The sequence below is a fragment of the Amblyraja radiata genome, unplaced genomic scaffold (genome assembly GCF_010909765.2).
Source record: "Amblyraja radiata isolate CabotCenter1 unplaced genomic scaffold, sAmbRad1.1.pri scaffold_883_ctg1, whole genome shotgun sequence".
NCBI classification, from domain to species: Eukaryota; Metazoa; Chordata; class Chondrichthyes; order Rajiformes; family Rajidae; genus Amblyraja; species Amblyraja radiata.
This window is the reverse complement of record NW_022630883.1, coordinates 25,803-45,744: the sequence shown is the minus strand read 5'-3', so window position 1 is coordinate 45,744 and position 19,942 is coordinate 25,803. Positions and strand designations below refer to the sequence as shown.

At 40.9% G+C, this 19,942-nt stretch overlaps 1 protein-coding gene across 1 annotated transcript in view; it reads right to left on the bottom strand.

The window, feature by feature from the left end:
- Positions 1 to 371: 371 nt before the first annotated feature.
- The window catches only part of LOC116970440 (probable sodium-coupled neutral amino acid transporter 6), a 45,068-nt gene continuing 25,497 nt past the window's right edge, over positions 372 to 19,942 (bottom strand). Inside the window, exons 4-11 of the mRNA XM_033017084.1 lie at positions 19,623 to 19,681; positions 9,782 to 9,844; positions 6,550 to 6,600; positions 4,924 to 5,003; positions 4,136 to 4,236; positions 3,923 to 4,047; positions 1,915 to 2,059; positions 372 to 1,076 (exon numbers count right to left, since the gene is read on the bottom strand). Of these exons, the coding sequence (XP_032872975.1) occupies positions 928 to 1,076; positions 1,915 to 2,059; positions 3,923 to 4,047; positions 4,136 to 4,236; positions 4,924 to 5,003; positions 6,550 to 6,600; positions 9,782 to 9,844; positions 19,623 to 19,681 (773 nt within the window). The 3' untranslated portion in view covers positions 372 to 927. The remainder of the gene's footprint in view (positions 1,077 to 1,914; positions 2,060 to 3,922; positions 4,048 to 4,135; positions 4,237 to 4,923; positions 5,004 to 6,549; positions 6,601 to 9,781; positions 9,845 to 19,622; positions 19,682 to 19,942) is intronic.

Sequence of the window (19,942 nt, the reverse complement as noted above, 5' to 3'; positions counted from 1 at the left end):
GGGATGCTCCGGCTCATCTGACTGTTGATTTAAGTGGAGTTGACCCATCGATTGTAAATTTTTTAACGTTTTTATTAAGTGTAGAAAGGAGTTTCAGATGAGTGCATTTAAAATTGTTGTTGCATAATATGGTATCCACCATCCGAACCTTAGCCAGCACAGTTTCATCAGTAATGAAAATTTGCTTGTATACCAGTTTTGTTTGAAATTGAACATAACAGTACACACCTGTGTGGTAGACACAAAAAGCTGGAATAACTCAGCGGGACAGGCAGCATCTCCAGAAGAAGGGTTTCGACCCGAAACATCACCCATTCCTTCTCTCCAGGGGCTGCCTATCCCGCTGAGTTACTCCAACATTTTGTGTCTACCTTCAATTGAAACCAGCACCTGCAGTTCTTTCCTACACATCTGCGTGGTGTCACTCTGAGTTTTGGAGAAAACTGACACCCTCTGCTTCAGGAGATGTACCACCGCCTTTCTATATACTGGCAGGAGAGAGATGGCACTGTTTAATATCACTTCTCTCACACTGCGACTGTTACTCAGTTAACTGGTGGAAATGATGGGAAGGAGAATGAAGTAACAGATTGAAAGGGCAAGTGTCTTTAAAGCATTCCACATGGCGATGCTGGTTTCAATCTGTTATTCGTGTTTTGGTACTTAGGGAACATGAGCTATGTAGGCAAACATGGCAATCAACTAAGTGAGATAATCTGGCTGATTCTGACCACGTCCATTTATTCTGAAAAGGAGCAAGTGGCTGTGACAAGAGAGAACCGTTATACGACTGGTTAAAGATCGAAAACATTTTTAAATTAATGAAGTGACATTCGAGGATACAGACAGCATTTTGACAAATTATCCTCACTCCATTCTACTGATGGAGGAAGAGTGATTTACAACTAAGTTATTAAAGTGTTAAGATTAATGACAGCCAAGGTAACTGAAAGCCAGCTGTAGTTTTACTGCAAAACTCACCCCAAGCTTCTTTAAGGATTTTAACGGTTCTCTGCTTATTTGTAAGTAAAAGAGTCCAGGGTAGATAAATAATAAAGCAGATGAGGTAGTGGAACCTTAGGAAACGGAGAAAGGATTTCAGACTTTAAAGCGTTACAGTTTACACAAAAGCAAAAGGACCAAAATCGTGGAACCGTAAAAAAAGTTACCAAAAGAAAAAAGAAATTATGTGCAAGTTGAATTTTTAAATGGTCTATTGATGGCACATATATAGACTATTTAGCCTGTCTGTTTCATGTCTACATTCTACACAAAATCCTCCTTCACACAGCTCAGTCTAACCTTAACACCATAACTCTCATTTTGTCCTCATATGTTCACCCTAATTGCTACAACACATCAAGGTGCATTATACGACCAAAAAGACTCAAGACTTTACTTAACGCGGGCCAAGCAAAACACTGTAAACGTGGTGATTCCTCAAACTCCCTGCTGCCAGTTTTACTTTAAACGTGGAAGTTTCAGTTGGATAATGCTCAACATTGGAACGTAAAAGGAAACTTAGTAATCATAAAACCAGGAAATTGCAGTCTTTAGCTTTTATGGCTGTTAGCTTGGCGGCAAATCTTTCAACAGTTCCTCACAACCAGGGTGAGATAGGAGTATAGTGCAGACCATACTTCCCTAAAAAAATTTCTACATGTTCCACTGTCCCTGGTACTTATCATTCACACACTTAAAAATCACAGGTGCCCCAACAAAGCCTTTCACCAAAATGTTTTCTGTGTTATATTTCATTAAGTACAGATGATAAATTGATCATTGATGCAAAAGACTCAGTTCAATCCTTTGAAAGCTTGTTAGGTTTGCATCCCCCTTCAATTCTATATTTAGGATAGTACAATGGCACTTTATTTCAATTTTGATTCAAGATCAATTAATGAATTAACTTACCAACCACGCCAAAGATATTTTGTATACTTGAAACATACATTGCCAGCAGCACAATCAGTATCTGAATACCAAGAGTGACAATGATATGACGGAACCACGAGAAGCGGAGGTTAGAAAAGCACAACAGCGTTAAGGATTTCCTTGCCTGCAAATAAATGAATGTCAAAATAAATAAAAGATAAACAAATGCTTCTCCCTGCAGCCAAATAGTAAAATAGGATAGATCTTTTCTTTTGAAGTGAGTTTGATATTGGCTCTTGATTCAAGACATAACAATAACATGTGCAAGAACATTTTTTTCTCAAGTTGATAACAATATCAGAATATAAACCATTCCTAAAGATGATTCTTTCAATTTGATAAGGTTTTGGGTTGCAATCCAGTGTATTAACTGTTCAACACAATCTTAATACTTTAGAATTTTTATTTTTTGCTTCACTTCCCACTGGAATTTAAGGTAGCAATGCAATTTATAATTTTTTTTTTTCTCAAAATCTCCTTCTTTGGTATTTATTGCGATTTTTATTTTTTCACTTTTATTATGGATTTTCAGTCCCTACGGAAACTATTTTGAGCTGTACCAGTGAACTTCTCCATGAGATCTGTAATCTCGAGACCCAATACATTGGGTCAAGACCCAATAAATCACCTATTCCTTTCTGCAGAGATGCTGCCTAACCAGCTGAGTTACTTCAGCATTTAGTGTCTATCTTTGGTGTAAACCAGCATCTGCAGTTCCTTCTTACACTCTCCAAATAGGTGGTCATTGGCTTTACTCAGAATCAAAGTTCCATCCCAGCGACTGGACAAAACATCAATACTTCTAGCGAACAAAAGAAAGAAAAATCCCATCTTACAAAATCTATTAGTACAAAATGTTGTTTCATGGGTAGATATGTACAATCAAGCACAAAGATATGGATGAGAAAGATATGCAGACGATTGGAACAAGTCTTGGAAGGGTGCAGTACGCCATTAACATTGTGAAGGTGCAAAAATGTCATCGGGTGGTGCCGCGCGTGGCAGCCTCGCCAACAGTTTGTCTGTCATTTCATCCTATCTGTTATTTTCAGTGTCAAAAGTATGGCTTTGGAGGTTTATTAGTCTTTTTCATGTGGGGGGGGGGGGGGAGAAGGGAGAAACCATCTTCTGTGTCACTTCCTGGTCGAGCATGCGTCTTTTCTCCGAGTCGCATCTTCGCCCCCTCCTCGCGGCCTACCAACTGGATTGGCGTGGCCTCTCCTGCCGGAGACCGGCCAGAGCTTCAACAGCGGCGCAGCACTGGATTCCATCGCGGAGCTGGCGATGCCTTACCGGGGATCGCCGTGTGGAGCTCCAGAGTGCTGGGCCAGCTGCTTTTACACTGTGGAGCTGTGGTTGCGGAACTTCCAGCCGCGGGCGGCGCTGACTTTAACATTGCGGAGTCTGGGATCTTTTGCCGAGGATCACCAGCGTTGAATCTCCGCCCGACTCGGCCTGTGGACTTTGGGAGCCGCGGTTTCTGGTAGGAACTGGCCGATTCGGAAACTCCAAGCCGCTGAGTGTGTTCTTCCGTTCCGAGGCCGGAGCTTCGATCATCCTGGCGAGAGGGCCTGAAACATCGGGCTGCCGTTGGGGCGACTGCGGAGGGCTCAAAGGGCCCCAACCACGGGTGAACAAAGAGGAAGGTGACTGAACTTTATTGCCTTCCCTCACAGTGGGAAATGTTGATTCATGTCAAATTTCCGCTTCAAGTCAAATTTCTATCGTGTATTGTGTTCTTTTTCGTATGGCTGTATGGTCATTCAACTCTCACTATACCAATTGGTGCATGTGATAATAAATGTAACTTGAACTTGAACTTGAAAATGGCTCTAGGGTAAATGAGAATTTTTAAATGGCAAAATCCATGTAGTGATGCAGATTTTAATTCCAACATAGTTTTGAAAGACTGGAAGTCGTTTCAAATGACACGAGAAATCAAAATGGTACCGAAATACATAAAGGCACAATTGTTCTCAGAACTCACCGGAAAATTCAGTAGAGGTACCGTCAGGAGCACAGAGAAGAGCAAACATAATCTAACAGACATGATGATAGTGTCATGTTGCAGATACTGACTGTAGGTATGCAGTAACTGAGAGTCCACTTTGCCTGAAAGAGAAAACAAAGTTCAAAACAAAAATAATGAAACAATTATGAAGGTTTATAGAAAGTGTTTGGAGATTGAATTAATACACACCGTAAAAGGTTAGGTAACCAAACAAGGCTGACAGCATGTAGACTGTGAAACTCAGAGTTATTCCAATGTTAACTACTTTTTGCATCTTGCTTTTTGAAGGCCTAGAAAAAAAGTCAATAGACATTAAAATGAATGTACATATTAGGCTCCCATCACAGCAGCCACTATAGCCTAAGAAGATCCAAAATGTAAATGGCATTTTAAAAGCTATACTAAGTTAATATTTACAAACTAAAACATTCAAGTAAAAAGTAACCAAAACTGTAATTTATATGAAAAAAGACAAAGTGATGGAGTAACTGAGCATGTCTGCAGCATCTCTGGAGAACATGGATAGATGTTCTATTGTCAAGTTCTATTGTATTGTACCGTATTGTGATGTTTATAGCCCCGACCCAAAACATCACCTATCCATGCTCTCTAGAGATACTATTGACACGCTCAGTTACTCCAGCACTTTGTGTCCTTGAGTATAATTTACTTTTCCAACCATAATGATACTGAAGAGACACCAGTGAGTCAGCAAGTATGATCTATTTTAGGTCGTAAATGTGCCTCTGAAAAGTAATTGATAAAGATGAACGAGCGATTCCATTATTGAAGGAAAAGAAAACAATTAAAATGGCAAAAGGACTGTCGTGGAATATTTTGATAAAAGCCAAATTTATAATTCAGGCAAATATATTTTTGCCGAATGTCAGACGCACATTCAATAAAATTGAATATTTAGTCAATCAGTAGGGACAAGATCCACCATTGGAATTTAGCAGAACCTTTCCTCTACTCACCTTTGGAGTTCACAGTAAATGGGCAACACAGATGTGTGACACAGAAATGAAAATGCCATGGTTGGAATTGCATAAGCACTCTGCAAAGAAAGATGGACATGTTAAAACATCACAATGGATCTCCTCCAGCCAAATCAACACATGCTGGAGAGCCATACATGCACTGTTAACCCCATCCCCATTAAACCCCATCCCCATCTAAATATCTTATGACAACCTGGCAGCTTATAATTTTGTGAAAAGTTTCTGGTTCAGAAATCATTCTTTGCAGATCCTTGCAAATATAAGTCCTATTTGTTGTAACAGGAATTTTGTTACAAAATTCCTGTTACAACAAATAGGACTCATACAGCATATTTAAAGTAAAATTTACCAAAGGACCTTATAGGAGAGTTAGTCGACGAAAACTAAGCCCACAAAATACTAGAGAGAATAACGGCATGGTTAATCTGGTAGACGTTAAGAAGTTCTTTAAAAAGGTAAGGGATAATGTCCTAGAATCAGAGTTCAACTTTCACCTAACATGCCCATGCCAATCTATTTACCCATCTATACTAATTCCATAACTTGCTAGACATTTAAGACAATTGGAACTTGCAAAAGGAACTTGCTTTCTAGTTTTGGTCTCTAAATCAGTTGGAACCATGAAGGAAATCGCCATTTTCTTAGGAAGAATGTGGCTCAAATGAGCTGTCATGTGTAAAACGTTTAAAATGTGTGATTAGGAATTTGATTTCAGATTAACCATGTGATCATTATTTGAAGCGGTAATATTTAATTTGGACATTAACAAAGTGGAGAACCAGAGTGAATATCAGCTATCAAGTATGGGTCTAAAATAAGGGTGGGAAGCCACCACGAAAAATGCATAATTATTTATGTATTAAACAATTGCTAATTATATTATTACAAACTAACAGATGGAGATCAGGAGTGTGGTCGCCATCTGTTTAAAAAAAAATAAAAATGGCAATTGTTTAATACAAAAATAACGATGCATTAGATTAATTTAGTTTAGAGATGCAGCATAAAAACAAGCCCTTCGGCCCATTGGGTCTACGCCGACCAGCGATCCCTGCACATTAACACTATCCTACACCCATTAGGGACAATTTTTACAATTACCAAGCCAATTAACCTACGTCTTTGGAGTGTGGGTGGAAACCGAAGATATCGGAGAAAACCTACGTAGGTCACGGGGAGAACGTACAAACTCCATACAGACATTACAAACTCCATATTTTCAGTCATTATGACATTCAAACATTCTTGGAACATTCCATTCAGATCACTGTTGTCATTGAACAAACAAATCATCACTCAAACTGGATTAGGGATGGATCACTTCATTCATAGCAATTGGCCACAGTACATCTCATTTTAAGTCAAATCTATAGCTTTCTGTGTTAGAAAATACCATTACATCTTTTCAGATTTTGCACTATAGATAATAAAGACATTTCCTCATTAAAAGCTATCATAAATAGTTTGAGGTGAACAAAGATTGTTCGATGTAATACGTGAACCCTATTGGGAGACAAACTAAACAGGTGTACAACATGTATAACCAGCGAGGTGCTCAGCAATTGTATAGGCTCTAAGCGTACAACGAGAAAGAGTACAAACCTTATATGAAATTTGCAGAAACTTTGGTGTACACTCATCGGAACTGATATTCTAAATAAGAGACATAAGTTATTTTGTATTTTGTCAAGATCCCACAACACGTATCTGTTTAGTTGTTCACAGTCAACGTTATCTAGTTGCATACGACCACAAGGACGTATTTTCCACTTTGATTGAAGACATAATCATTAACACAAGAAAAAAGCACATATACAGTATATCCTCATTATAATGGACCATAGTGAGGAGAATGGTGTCCACTATTGCCGATTGTCCACTAAAATCGAGTAAGGTATTATTATTGTATGTGGTTGAAACAAGGAACTGCAGATAATGGTGAATTTGCAAAAGGACACAAATTGCTGGGTTAACTCAGCAGGACAAACAGCATCTGTAGAGGAATTGGACAGGTGACATTGGAACCCTTCTTCAGACTGGTTCAGTCTGCTGAGATACATCAGCACTTTGTGTCGGCTCACCTTAAAAATAGGCGCCTAATGCCGCTGGTCTGCACCAGCGAGCAGTTCGTCACCGTTTTATGCGGCTTCTGTTGCGGCTCACGTTGTAGACGCAGGCCACAGTCTGCTGACAGCTTCCAAGGTGGAGTATGCCAACAGGAGGAGGAGGCGGTGAAGGGGGGGGGGGGTGAGAAAAAACAAAAAGAGGCTGAGGGGACACAGCGACGGCAGACAGAGGAAGCAGCAGCAAGTGAGAGGGGAGGGAACCCCACAGTGACCAAGCTCGTCCTGTCGGTGGCAGCGGTCCGAAGAAAGCACTTTCCCCATGGGCTACGACATGAGCCGCAACAACAGCCGCATCAACCGGACCATGCAGTGCATGAATGGCTCGATGGTGCAACTTGCGACCTGGGGTGTCAGTGGCGGGAAGGCAGTGCGAGTTGGGGGTGGCGTAGCCAGGTCCGTCCACTATAACCAAAATCCATTATAAAGGGGTCCGTTAAAACAAGGGTTTACTCTACTCCCCTCCCATCATGTCTAACTACATGCAATAAATCACAGTTGGATTCTAGGATTATACAGTGAAACCCTATGTAATGGTGACAATAATCACAGCCAAATTGGATTCTGACATCATACATTTCCCACCAAGAGTCAGTAATGTGCAGATTAGGTGCAGACTGATGTTAATCCTATTTTGCCAATGACAGTTAATGGTCATGTCAATGTATGGAAGAAGTAAACAAGCCTGGACATTCCTACAGATGCCAAGCCCAGGCATTCCATTGATACAAAGCACAGAGAGGATATTCTTGGGGATCGTCCAATGAGGTTTAATGGGTATAATTCCTAGAAACAGGAAGGGAATGATCACTTTGATGGAACTGTATTATTGGCCTCCCAATAGTCAGCATGAATTAGAGGAGCAGGTGAGACTACAGGTAGCTGTAAAAATAATATAGTAGTATGAGTGAGAGACTTCAACTTCCCTAATATTAACTAGGCCACCCTTAGGGTAGAGAGCTTAGATGAGGTAGAATAGAAACATAGATGACAGATGCAGGTGTAGGCCATTTGGCCCTTCAAGCCAGAACCGCCATTCAATATGATCATGTCTGATCATCCAAAATTAGTACCCAGCTCCTGTTTTTTCCCCATATCCCTTGATTCCATTAGCTCTAAGAGCTAAATCTAACTCTCCCTTAAAAACATCCAGTGAATTGGCCTCCGCTGCCTTCTGTGGCAGGGAATTCCATAGATTCACAACTCTCTGGGTGAAAAGGGTTTTCCTTGTGACTGAAGTGTCAGTGGGGGAGCATTTAGGAGCTGGCCACTCGGGGCACCACGTGAAGGCTGCCTCTGCCTACAATCTGTCCATGTTTTCCATCTTTTTTTATTTTTTATTTTGTTTAAAAGTATGTTGAGGAGGTTTCTTTAGTTTTTCTATGTGGGGGAGGGGGGCAGGTTAAGGGGGAAACCGTCTCCCAGTAGCCTCCTGGCGAGGATGCGACTATTCTCCGAGTCGCGTCCTTGCTCCCCTCCTCGCGGCCTACCACCTGGATTGGCACGGCCTTTCCTGCCGGGGACCGGACCAGAGCTCCATCAGCGGCAGCGCAGCGCTGGATACATCGCGGAGCGGGCGATGCCTCACCTGGGATCGCCTTTTGAAGCTCCGGAGTGCTGGGCCTGCTGCAACAACATCGCGGGGCTGTGGTTTGTACAGCTTCCAGCGCAGGCGGCGCTGACTTCAACATCGCGGTGCCCTGGGGCCCTTTGGTGGGATTAGGTGGGAACTTGCAGAGGTCGATTAGGAGAGTCTTTTTGCAGGTAAGAGGTCAGCTGGCCTGTGGGAGACTTTCAAAAGTGAGATAGCAGGACTTCATGCACAGCATGTAAGGGGCACTTTGTAGAGATACACACATCTTCTTTAGTTACAGGTGAAGTTCCAGAAGACTGGAGGATGGCTAATATTGTACCGTTATTTAGCAATGGCACAAAAGACATGCCATGGAACTATAGGCTGGTGAGCTTTGAGGGAGTGCAGCGTAGGTTCACCAGGTTAATTCCTGGGATGGCGGGGCTGTCATATGTTGATTGAATGGAGCGGCTGGGTTTGTACACTCCGGAATTTAGAAGTATGAGAGGGGATCTTATTGAAACATATAAGATTATTAAGGGTTTGGACACGCTAGAGGCAGGAAACATGTTCCCGATGTTGGGGGAGTCCAGAACCAGGGGCCACAGTTAAAAAATAAGGGGCAAGCCATTTAGAAGGGAGATGAGGAAAAACGTTTTCACTCAAAGAGTTGTGAGTCTGTGGAATTCTCTGGCTCAGAGGGCAGTGGAGGCTAGTTCTCTGAATGCTTTCAAGGGAGCTGGACAGAGCTGTGCATGGCAGAGCCCTGGAGATTGTTGCACGACAGAGACAACTGGATGTACAGGTGTATGGTTTCCCGAAAGCGGAAATCAAGTCAAATGGAAGTGTGGTGGAAGAAGGCCTTTAGCACGCTTACAATCATTAGGAAGGCTATCAATTATGATGCAGGTGTACAAGTGGTTGCTGAAACCACATGTGGAGCACTGTATGCCATTCTGGTCACCCAGCTATGGAAAGAATGTCATTAAGTTGGAAAGCATACAGTGTCATGGAGTCACACAGCACGGAAACATGTCCTTCTGCCCAATAGTCCATATTGACCAAGATGTGCCATCTAAGCAATTCACATTATATGCACTTAGAATATATAAGCAGAGAAACATCAAAAGTAGCTTACCTTAACATAACCTACAGTGCCATTGAACAATGGGCAAGGAATGTACCACTTTTTAACTATGACCTGCAAAAGAACGTAGAAAGTGCGTTTGACAAGATTTGACTGACTATAATCCATTTGTTTGCAGAGCCAGAACTAATGAACAGGTTTTTCAGTGATAGGGGTCACTGTTGAGCTGAATTTTACACAACGTGTATTTCCAACAGAATACTAGTCATGGGTCAAATTCATATTGTTTTACCTACCTACTGCCCCACAATCTGAACTCAGAGACTAACTATCAAATTTCTGACTGTGCTTACAGACTGAGATAAAGCCTCAAACCTTTGAAACATTTGTTTCAGTAACAGTGCATTTACCCATTGACCCACTAGCAGGAGTTTGACTAAATTGCTTTCAGTTTTTTAGGTCAAATATTCCAGTTACTCTGGAGAAATTAAAAATTATACCAACAAAGGAGACGAGAAGAATTAAAAATCTACACCTACATCAAGACTCAATATTCAAATTTTAGTCGTAGCAGGAAAGAGTGTTTTGTTTGTCCTATTTTAGTATCTTCTGAGAAGGTGGTTTAAGATGGTGGTGACCGACTAGGAAAAGGGGAGATGCAGCGAGACCTGGGTGTCATGGTACACCAGTCATTGAAAGTGGGCATGCAGGTGCAGCAGGCAGTGAAGAAAGCGAATGGTATGTTAGCTTTCATAGCAAAAGGATTTGAGTATAGGAGCAGGGAGGTTCTACTGCAGTTGTACAGGGTCTTGGTGAGACCACACCTGGAGTATTGCGTACAGTTTTGGTCTCCAAATCTGAGGAAGGACATTATTGCCATAGAGGGAGTGCAGAGAAGGTTCACCAGACTGATTCCTGGGATGTCAGGACTGTCTTATGAAGAAAGACTGGATAGACTTGGTTTATACTCTCTAGAATTTAGGAGATTGAGAGGGGATCTTATAGAAACTTACAAAATTCTTAAGGGGTTGGACAGGTTAGATGCAGGAAGATTGCTCCCGATGTTGGGGAAGTCCAGGACAAGGGGTCACAGCTTAAGGATAAGGGGGAAATCCTTTAAAACCGAGATGAGAAGAACTTTTTTCACACAGAGAGTGGTGAATCTCTGGAACTCCCTGCCACAGAGGGTAGTCGAGGCCAGTTCATTGGCTATATTTAAGAGGGAGTTAGATGTGGCCCTTGTGGCTAAGGGGATCAGAGGGTATGGAGAGAAGGCAGGTACGGGATACTGAGTTGGATGATCAGCCATGATCATATTGAATGGCGGTGCAGGCTCGAAGGGCCGAATGGCCTACTCCTGCACCTAATTTCTATGTTTCTATGTTTCTAAGATAAAGTGAAACCAGGGTACTGAATGGTGGACACTCAATCAACTGCAGATGCTGGAATCCTTCAGCAGTTTGTTTTATGCTGAATGGTACAATTGCCATTTTTTCTCCTATTGTAATATGGTATTTTGAGGAGTGCATTGGGGCCTCTGTACTAAAGTACTATGCTTACAATGCTGATAATTGGAAATAGCAGCAAAATAGATTATTCTTGCATGGTGATTTGGTTTTCTACACAAATATAGTCAAAGTGTAGATTATTTCCAGTCTCAGTGATGTTAAGTTGTACTGAGATACCTTTATAAATTAATTTTGGAGGATCTGATTTGTATGTTGCTGTTTCAAGCAAATTAGACTGCAAAAAACCTGACTGGTCACCAGAAAGATGAATGCCACTATGTTTCAATAAACCTAGGTGAAAAAAACATGACTGTGGATAATAACATAGAAATACAGGGGGGAGAAAGTAGATTAAAAAGAATATTATTTATAAAAGCACTTCTGAAAACACAAAAATATGACAGAAATGCAAATTATATTAGTTTAAAAAGTCTAAGAAAAAAAATAGGTTTTCAATCTTACAGCAGAATTTAGTAATCGTTCTTACACATTCTGGGCCATGTTTTCAACTCAATTGACATCAAACAAATTATATCATCAATCTGCTGTCAATACTAGTCTGTCAGATTATCCTACTTTTCCCCATTATCCTGCTTCACCCTATTTTATAGTTGCAAAATTGAAAGCCACTCTCAAAATGCACATTGAAAAATAGACTGTTGTCATAATCAACATCAGGAATTCCTAAACCTGAAAACAATTCTAGTTAACCACGTGAATAAGATTAGAAGAAATTATCTTCATTTAAAATCCAGATAATCTAAAATTCTGCTGGTTCACACCATCCAATTCACCAATTGTTCCTGTGCCTGCCGAACCTTCATTGGTTCCCAAATAAGCAAAAGGTTTTAAAGTTCTCACTGCTATTTTAAAATCTCTTATTATTTATGCTTTCCATATCTATCTTCCTCTAATCCCACAATCCTCATTCCTTCAAATATAGCCTCTGATCATCAGAGTTTAATTGCTGTGCCAAAGATGTTGATGAGGTTCAATTGTTAAGGTTCCAAGCACTGCTCCTCTTCCCACTAAAATGTTCACACACAGGTTATAGGTGTAGAAATAGGCCATTCGGCTCATCGAGTCTACTCCGCCAATCCTGGCTGATCCCATTTTCCTGCCTTCTCCCCATAACCCCTCACACCCATTCTAATCAAGAATTTGTCTATCTCTGCCTCAAAAATATCCACTGACTTGGCCTCCACAGCCCTCTGAGGCAATGTTCCACAAATTAACTACCCTCTGACTAAAGAAGTTCCTCCTCATTCCTTTCTAAAAGAGCACCCTTTAATTCTGAGGCTATGACCTCGTCCTAGACTCTGCCACCAGAGGAAACATCCTTTCCACATCCACTCTATAAATGCCTTTCATTATTCTGTACGTTTCAATGAGGTCCCTCCTCAACCTTCTAAACTCCAGCGAGTAGAGACCCAGTGCTGTCAAACGCTCGTCATATGCTAACCCACTCATTCCTGGAATCATTCTTGTAAACCTCCTCTGGACCCTCTCCAGAGTCAGCACATCCTTCCTCAGATATGGGGCCCAAATTTGCTCACAGTACTTCAAATATGGCCTGACCAGCGTCTTATAGAGCCTCAGCATTACATTTTTATGCACTAGAGCATTTTACACCCTCTCTAAACCTATTACTTTAACCGAGCTTTCAGTCACCAGCTCCAATAACTCCTTTTGAAACTCAGTGCATTGATAAAATTACAGTGAAATTCCTGGATGTTTATTTTAATATGTTGAAGGCTATTTTTTTAAATAGAGGCCATTGCTAGCACTTACAAACTTCATTTCCATTCTAGCACATCTTTAAAAGATACAGTGCCACGAGCAAAAAAAATCGAACTAATTTTTTTCCGAGCTATTGGCTGAGTATATTACCATTTATGTCTGCTGGAAAAAGCATGTCATTAAAAGGTAACAGAACTGAAAGCTTAAACATTTTCCTTTCTTCCTCACATTATTCATCAAAACTTCTCAATCCTTCACTTCTTACAGAAATTTCAGCAAAGCAGGTGGCCAATGAATTTGCTTCTGCGTCTGATTTGCACCCCCTTGGAAACTCCAAATCATCACTCGGTAACTCTATTGTTGGAACTCAAGTTCAAAATCCTTCTCACCACTGAATGGAATTGAATACAGGTGACTGAAAGTGCCACTGTCCTGTCAGAAAAAAACGTTTATTCCCAAGGTTTCGAACAAAAGCAGCTTCTGCACAAATTTTCAGATGTTTAACTGACATGATTGATCATCAGCACTTAGTACGACCAAAAGAATGTGTTGTAAAGGGCTGTCCCACTGCGGCGACCTAATCTGCGAGTTTAGAAGAGTGTCTTCGACCTTCAAGCTCGAGGGCACTCGGGGCGGGGGAGAAGGGGGGCGGGGAGACACTTTTAAGAAGTATAATAAAGTTTAGCGGGCATTTAACCTACCGGTTGGTTTTCTTTGGTCCTGAAAACTCCAATGAGCCAATTCAAATACTCAGTCAGCAAAGGAGATTGCTTACGGCTGCCTTCGACTGCCTGTAACTACATAGCGACCCCATTCCACTACGAGTTCAAAAGAACCATGCCGATCAATTTTTACTCGTGGAAAATTTTTCAACATGCTGAAAATTTTTCTGCGGCCTAACTGAGGCCGCGAGTATGCGGGAACTTCCCTCGAGCATGAAGGAGAGTTCCAGTGACCTCATAGGACCTCCTAGGACCACGTGTCGCCCATGCTGCGAGTTTGAGTCGACGGCAAACTCTTCTAAACTCGCAGATTAAGTTGCCGCAGTGGGACAGCCCCTTTAAGATAAAGGATGACAAGGTAGTGGGAATGACAATGGATATGCGATTCAGCTAAGAAACGCAGATAGTTTAATGAAAATCTAAATATGAACCAACAATGAAAATATATATTTTTAGTCAGATCACTATATAAATTTAGTTTTTAAAAAGTCTGAAGAAGAAATGACATATTCCACAATCTACATGAAGATTATGTGAGAAACGTTTCAGATTTTTTACTTTAGTTGATAAATGGTGATACCTACCAACAAACACTCTGCAGTACAACAAATAAATAATTTTCAGAGAATCATTAAAATAAAATGCTTTCCTGAAGTAAGTACTCTTACATCGTTGAAAGAACCAAATAAATATTTTAAAAGGAAAATCATTGAAAGACCAAAAGGGAAATGGTACTAAAATAGACAGCAGTGGAAGTATTAAGTCAACACAAATATGTTGATTGATCTCCTTTTATGTTGCAAACTCTATCAATCATCAACAGAAACGATCACATATATGGAAGTCGTGAAGGTGGTTCTAACCAAATTATTCCAGGATTCCTTCCAAAGAAAATAAGATAGAAGAACAAAACAAGCTAATAATCATCAATAAAAATAAGATGTTTGGATGTAGTATCCTGATATCATGTAGTATCCTGATATATGACAGATCATAAGCACATGCTATTCAGGGATTTTAAATAACTTTCTTCCCAACTTATTGAATGGAGGCAAACGCAAGAGTGTTTATTTGCCATATGCACTGGCTATGTTAGAAGACTCTTTTGAAGAAGATTGTCTGTGTATCAGGACTCTGAATCTGTCTTAGGTTAAGTACTGCCGTGATACATATTTTACACTAATGTTTCATTATCACTAATATCAGTGTAAAATACAACACTTGACAAATAGTCACCAGCTGTTCCGTGCAATTCAAATGAAAAGGTTCAGTAATAATGACAGTTGCCATAAACTTTCCTTGCCTTCCACCCATTTTACTAATTTTTTTGTGGTTGAATTTCTTAGCCATTGACAGATTGTTATAGGTAGCAGACCAATAGGCCAAGCAGACCAGTGACAGCATGTTGGTGATCTGATGCAGTTCTCTCGTGTGTTATATAGGTTCAAGTAATTTATTGTGACAACCTCCCTTCCCCCATTACAGAGCTTCTCTTCTTAGCTGGTCCAAGTGCATTCATCCTAGCCTAAAAAAGTAAACATTCAAATTTTCTTAGCCTGATTATTATACCCGCTTCCAGATTATAATAATCAATGGTAAACCATCAATGGTTCTTTTATTATCATGTGTACCACGGCATAGTGAAATTCATTTTTTGCATACAGATCAGTAAGATTATTGCTATACATAAAGACAGGTTAATTTGCTTTGGTATAATTGTACATTGTTCCAAGTGTGTGTAGGATAGTGTTGGTGAGCACGGATTGCTGGTCAGCGCGTACTCGGAGGGCCGAAGGGCCTCTTTCGATAGGGCCTCTGTATCTCTATTGTTTAGTTTAACAATCCGAGAAGTACCAAATGCACAGAAACAGCCCACTGAGTCAATATGCAAAAATTGAAAAAGGGATGCAAAAGGGATTTAGATTCTTAGACCACTGGGATCTGTTTTGGGGTAAGGGTGAATTGTACAGAAGGGACGGTTTACATCTAAATAGGCGGGGACCAACATTCTGGCAGGCAGGTTTGCCATTGCTACACGGGTGGGTTTAAATTAAATAGTGGGGAGGAGACAAACTGGAAATATAGGGATGGAGTTAAAGGGAAAGAGAGAATTAAAAAAGTTAAGAAAGACACCAGATTTAACGGGGCAGAATGCTCAGGAAGGGATTGGAGAGTATGGTCAAGTGAAATAGGAATCGATGTGAAAGGTGAGGGGAGTATTGGATTAAAAGTATTATATATGAATGCACGAAGTATAACAAATAAAGTGGATGAGCTTGAGGCTCAGTTAGAAATTGGCAAAGTACGATGTTGTGGGAATTACAGAGACATGGCTGCAAGAGGACCAGGGTTGGGGACTGAATATTCAAGGGTATACCTCCTATCGAAAAGACAGACAGACGGGCAGAAGGGGTGGGGTAGCTCTGTTGGTGAGGAATGAAATTCAGTCCCTTGCGAGCGGTGACATAGAATCAGGAGATGTAGAGTCAGTGTGGATAGAACTGAGAAATTGTGAAGATAAGAAGACCCTAATGGGAGTTATCTAGAGGCCTCCAAACAGTAGCCTGGACATAGGGTGCAAGTTGCAGCAGGAGTTAAAATTGGCATGTAACAAAGGTAATGCCACTGTGCCAATTGTTAATCTACAATTTGTGAGGGAGAAGGGAAAATAGGAAGTGTCAGTATCACAGTTGAGCAAAGGGGACTATGGAGCCATGAGGGAGGAGCTGGACAAAGTTGATTAGAAAGATACCCTAGCAGGGACGACAGTGGAACAACAATGACAGGTATTTCTGGGAATACAGAAGGTGCAGGATTAGTTCATTCCAAAGAGGAAGAAAGATTCTAAGAGGAATAAGGGGCAACTGTGGCTGACAAGGGAAGTCAAGGACAGTATAAAGATAAAAACTATAACATAGCAAAGATGAGCAGGAAGTCAGAGGATTGGGAAACCTTTAAAGAGCAACAGAAGATAACTAAAAAGGCGCTACAGGGAGAAAAGATGAGGTACGAAGGTAAGCTAGCCAAGAATATAAAGCAGGATAGTAAAAGCCTTTTTACGTATTTGAAGAGGAAAAAATTAGTTCTGACAAATGTGGGTCCCTTGAAGACAGAAACAGGTGAATGAATTTATTATGGGGAACAAGGAAATGGCAGACGAGTTGAACGGGTACTTTGGATCTGTCTTCACTAAGGAAGATACAAACAATCTCCCAGATGTACTAGTGGCCGGAGGACCTAGGGTGACGGAGCAACTGAAGGAAATCCACATTAGGCAGGAAATGGTGTTGGGCAGACTGATGGGACTGAAGGCTGATAAATCCCCAGGGCCTGATGGTCTGCATACCAGGATGCCTAAGGAAGTGGCTCTAGAAATCATGGATGCATTGGTGATCATTTTCCAATGTTCTATAGATTCAGGATCAGTTCCTGTGGATTGGGGGGTAGCTAATGTTATCCCACTTTTTAAGAAAGGCAGGAGAGAGAAAACAGGGAATTATAGACCATGGTGGGGAAGATGCTGGAGTCAATTATAAAAGATGAAATAGCGGCACATTTGGATAGCAGTAACAGGATCAGTCCGAGTCCGCATGGATTTACCAAGGGAAAATCATGCTTGACTAATCTTCTAGAATTTTATGAGGAGGTAACTGGAAATTGGACAAGGGAGAGCCAGTGGATGTAGTGTACCTGGACTTTCAGAAATGCTTTGATAAGGTCCCACATAGGAGATTAGTGGCGAAATTAGAGCACATGATATTGGGGGTAGGGTAATAACATGGATAGAAAATTGGTTGGCAGACAGGAAACAAAGGGTATGGATTAACAGGCCCCTTTCAGAATGGCAGGCAGTGACTAATGGGGTACCACAAGGCTCGGTGCTGGGACCGCAACTATTTACAATATATATTAATGATTTAGGTGAAGAGATTAAAAGTAACATTAGCAAATTTGCAGATGACACAAAACTAGGTGGCAGTGTGAACTGTGAAGAGGATGCTATGAGGATGCAGGGTAACTTGGACAGGTTGGGTGAGTGTGCAGATGCATGGTAGATGCAGTTTAATGTGGATAAATGTGTGGCAAAAACAGGAAGGCAGATTATTATCTGAATGGTGTCAAGTTGGGAAAAGGGCAAGTACAACGAGATCTGGGGGTCCTTATTCATCAGTCACTGAAAGTAAGCATTCAGGTACAGCAGGCAGTGAAGAAAGCTAATGGCATGTTGGCCTTCATAACAAGAGGAGTTGAGTAAAGGAGCAAAGAGATCCTTCTGCAGTTGTACAGAGCCCCAGTGAGACCACACCTGGAGTATTGTGTGCAGTTTTGGTCTCCAAATTTGAGGAATGACATTATTGCTATTGAGGGAGTGCAGCGTAGGAAAACGAGGTTAATTCCCGGGATATGTTGATAGAATGGAGCGACTGGGCTTGTATACACTGAAATTTACAAGGATGAAGAGTTGTGAATCTGTGGAATTCTCTGCCTCAGAAGGCAGTGCAGGCCAATTCTCTGGATGCTTCCAAGAGAGAGTTAGATAGGGCTCTTAAAGATAACAGTCAAGGGATATGGGGAGAAGGCAGGAACTGATTGTAGATGATCAGCCATGATCACAATGAATGGCGGTGCTGGCTCAAAGGGCCGAATGGCCTACTGCACCTATTGTCTATTGCCAGGTTTTTGGTTCCATTTTCACAGTTCAAGCTGTAGCTAGTCAAAAAGGCCCGTAGGCTAATACCCGTTAACTGCATGAGTGACCTACTCCCAGGATCAACAATGGTACTGAAAATCACCAACAAAGATACTCAAGTCATATTGAAGTTATTGAAGTGCAAACTATTTTAAAAAAATATATTAGACAACAGGAATGACCAAGTGGGAACTGAGGAGATGTTCGCATCATATCTACAGTACATAGCAGGCTATTGAAAATCCAGCAGAGACATGATACAAATGATTAGTAACACATTTTTAACACCTTTAATATAGTGAAACACCCCTGGTTGCTTCACAGGGACATCATCAAACAAAGCGAGATACTTTGCTTTGTGATTAACAAAGAACTTAGACTTAAATGTAGATTGGTTGGTTAGCAAGTTTGCAGCCAATATCAAAATTAGGTCAATTGTGGACAGTGAGGAAGATTTCAAAGGATGCAGGAGGATTTAGATTAGTTACTGATATGGGGAAAGAAATAGCAGATGAAGTTTAATTGAGCAAATGAATGTGTTGCATTGTGGCCAGTTGGACTCAAGGAGAAAGTACACAGTTAGCGTGGCAAGACCCTTAACAGCTTTGCTATACAGAGATCATGCAGTCCAAGTCCATAGCACTTTGAAAGTAACCACACAGGCAGATAGGATAGTAAAGAAGGTGTATGGCATGGTTGCCTTCACCAGTCAGGGCATTTGAGTACAAGTCAGAAAGTTATATTTCAACTTTATAAAACTTTAGTTAGGCTGCATTTGGAGTGCTCCTTTACAGGAGGATGTGGAGGCTTTGGAGAGGGTGCAGATGAGGTTTACCAGAATGATGCCTAGAATAGAGAGCAATAGCTATAAGGGGAGTGTAAACTAAGAACATATGCTACTGCAGGCAACTGAGCAGGGACAAATAGAAGCACAGCTGCAGTACACAGAGCTGGACAATAGTGGAGAAACAATGGTGGACGTAAACAGTGCCAAAGATAAAAGCATGTTGAGAAAAACGAGCTGATTTGGCTTTGTTCAGTTACAGTTCATATGCATGTCCAGCATTTACCTCATATTAAGATCTGAAGCACCTGTGGCCATGTGGGTACTTGTAGTCGGGACTCTGCGTGTTTAATGTACTGCTGCATGTTGGCCTGCTTCTGATCAACCATTTGAAAATGAAACCAGATAGACAGATTTCAAGGTAACAGATATGAAAAAAATAACTCACCACTGCAGTAAAATAGACCATGAACAATATGGACAAGCCACTTGTGTAACCAAGAAACTCTAAAAAAACACAATCAAATGTAAATATTACAAAATCAAACAAAAAATGCATTGTAAAAAAAAAATTAGTAATAGTTTATATGGAAATATATATTTTTCCTCACATCTGCAAAGCTGCGGAACTAAAAATAATGCCTGCATTTCTCCCATCTTTAAAAGAGCACAATAAAAACATGGACAGTAAACATCTAATAATTATTTAACATCTTAGTTTTCCGAGTACTTATTTAACGCAAGAACTAAAACTGCACCAGAGATTAT